At 51.9% G+C, this 2,591-nt stretch overlaps 1 protein-coding gene across 1 annotated transcript in view; it reads left to right on the forward strand.

Moving 5' to 3' along the window:
• The first annotated feature begins 1,396 nt into the window (after positions 1-1,396).
• Positions 1,397-2,591, forward strand: part of PARVB (parvin beta) — a 93,017-nt gene continuing 91,822 nt past the window's right edge. Inside the window, 1 exon segment of the mRNA XM_042781050.1 lies at positions 1,397-1,457. Within this exon segment, the coding sequence (XP_042636984.1) occupies positions 1,397-1,457 (61 nt within the window).

Raw genomic sequence — 2,591 nt, forward strand, 5'->3', positions numbered from 1 at the left:
CCTCCCTCCATCCTCCTCCCCCTCAGAGTTTCCTGCATAACAACCGTTCTGTTGATGGAGGCTGGCCCGTTACAGTGAGCGCCTTTCTTATTTATTAAGGTCGTGAAATCCCAGCCCTGTTTAGTATTATCTTTGATGTTCCAGGATGGTGTGGAAATTTCTCTGTTTTTCTGTGACCCAGTTTCCATGCTTTGAAAGTGGTGTCCCCTTCCCCCCTGGCCTCTCTGAAGTTGGGACTGTTGGTAGCATCTCCCCGCCTCCTTCCTGCCCTCCACCAGCCCCCTGCGTCTGTCTGACATCCAGGTGAGGGGGTAGCACGTGGAGCAGGCATCTTCTGCCCGGGAGGAGGCCTGGGCACAGTGCCAAGGTGCACCTGTGTGCTCACCTGGGCCACGAAGCCGCCGGCACCACCCTCTGGGGAGCTGAACGTGGTCCTGGGTTCTTCTTGGCTTGGTTTAGTCAACACAACCGTCGCAGACCGCAGGGAAGCACTCTGGGCCGCCTCTGGCCCTTTTGGGATGTCAGCCAGGCAGATGGGACTTGGGAGTCCACCGCCTCCCTCAGACACCCGTTCACTGAGGCCGTTGTGTACACGGAGCCCCTGGGTGGCCCAGACGGTAACGTGTTCGGCCATTCAAGGCCACGCAGGGGCTCCGTGGAAGGAGGGTCTGACAGTCAGCTTCGGAAGCGTCGACCATTGCAAACCCTAAAGGGCGGTTCACATGGGGTCGCCACAAGTCAGAACAGACTTGTCAGTAACTGGTCCCGTGAGGATTTTGGTGATAATTGCCTTTCCCTCCTCTGCCCCTCTGTCTTCTAAGGTTCTTTGCTGGTTATGGTACTCGTAGTTACCTGGTGATTGAGTTCTCACCGAAATTTGGCCTCTAATTTCTAACCTGGCCTGGGTGACCCCTGGGGATCTTTGGAATGTTTTTAGGGAGGTGGGACAGAGGGTTTTAAAAATCTACTTATTGGTTGCTCCATTAATTTATTTCATGTGTCCGGTGCTTGCGGAGTTAAACTAAGCATTTGGGGGATGAAACAATGCACAACACAGGGGTCTGTTCTCAGGACACACTGTCTGGGAGAAGGAGGCAGCGGCACATGTGGCTTTCAGACTGGGGTACTGGCTGTGTTCCGGGCTCCACGGCTGTCTTTCTGGGTGACGGGCAGAGGACAGGTCATCCCCGAAGCTCAGACTGCACCAAGAGCCCCCACCATGGGCCAGGCTCCAGGCCAGTGACTTGGCCTTCATAGTTTCACTCAGCTCTTCCAAAGCCCCAACATTTGACATTATTACTCCCAAATGACGTGGGAAAACAGGCTCAGAGAGGTTAATGGGAGTTGTTCTGGGAGCACAGCCAGAAAAGGTGGGTCTGCCTACTCCAAAGCCATCATGCTATATCCCCTTGCTACTTTATCACCTTCCACCTTGAAACTAGGTGCCCAGAATGGAGGTATTACAGGGTTGAGGTGATGGCAGTATTGAAAGAGGAAGTAGCTTTTCACCTCCAAAAATGCTACACTGAGGACAAGGATCGTCTCAGTTACTATACCACGAGGGGGTGGCTCTCGGGAACAGAAATGTACCGTCTCCAGCTTCTGGAGAGCAAAAGTCCAAATCAGCGCAAAGGCCCTTGGGAAGGTCCCTCCTTGTCTCTTTCAGCTTCTGGCAGCCCACGTGCTCCTTGGCTTGTGGGTTTGCACGTGGTGTGTACCCCTGTGTCTACACTGGTCTTTTTATAACACGGAAGTGATTATGGTTAGGACCCACCCTACTTCAGGATGACCTCATTGACATAAAGGGAAGCTCCTATTTCCATGCACAGGTACAGGGGTTAAGAGTTCACGACAACTATTATGGGAGGCACAGTCCAACTCATAACAAGGATGCTTCCATGGACTGAGCTCAGTATTCGTTACCAGAGATTGCTAATTGACAGGGCTGGATTTATGCCTTGTAATCGGGGAATGTGACCCAAGGGTTCTCAACCAGGGCCGTAAAAAGAAATGGGCCAAAGCCCCACCCTACACCCAGTGAATCAGATCTAAGGATGAAGCTAGAATCCACTGGAACCGGGGGCTGAAACAATGGTTACAGGCCAGCTGAAGAAGAAAAACAATGTCAAAAGGGTGAAGGCGTCAGACCCCTGGTGTTTTCATGAGCTGGTGTTGCTCTCTGGCTGATGTGACCCATGGCACTCGAGATGTTTTCTTGAAGGAGCTCTTTTGTGCAGGTAGACAGGGTTCCTGCCTGCTACAGTGGAGTCCATACTGTGTCTCTAATCGTGTAGCTTGGTGAACCACCCAACTTTTCAGTCCTCTTTCTGCTCCAACATACGTATAATTGGGTGCCCTCTAGCTAGGATGTCAGCGTATTCCCCCTTCTAAGCATCTAGATTCATTTACTTAGATTCTGTTGCATGTTCTAATGGTCCCAACCCTGGGAATTACTTTGTTAGATTTCTGTCACCATGAACATGGTCATCAACGGCGGCAGCACTTTAAAGTCTGGACTCACTTACACACTTGTCTGGTGTGCACCTCATGTCCACTGTGTAGGGTGCAGCTTCCCAGGGATGGAGAGGAAG

The sequence above is a fragment of the Orycteropus afer genome, unplaced genomic scaffold (genome assembly GCF_000298275.1).
Source record: "Orycteropus afer afer isolate SDZICR_OR568_19922 unplaced genomic scaffold, OryAfe1.0 scaffold00083, whole genome shotgun sequence".
Lineage (NCBI taxonomy): Eukaryota > Metazoa > Chordata > Mammalia > Tubulidentata > Orycteropodidae > Orycteropus > Orycteropus afer.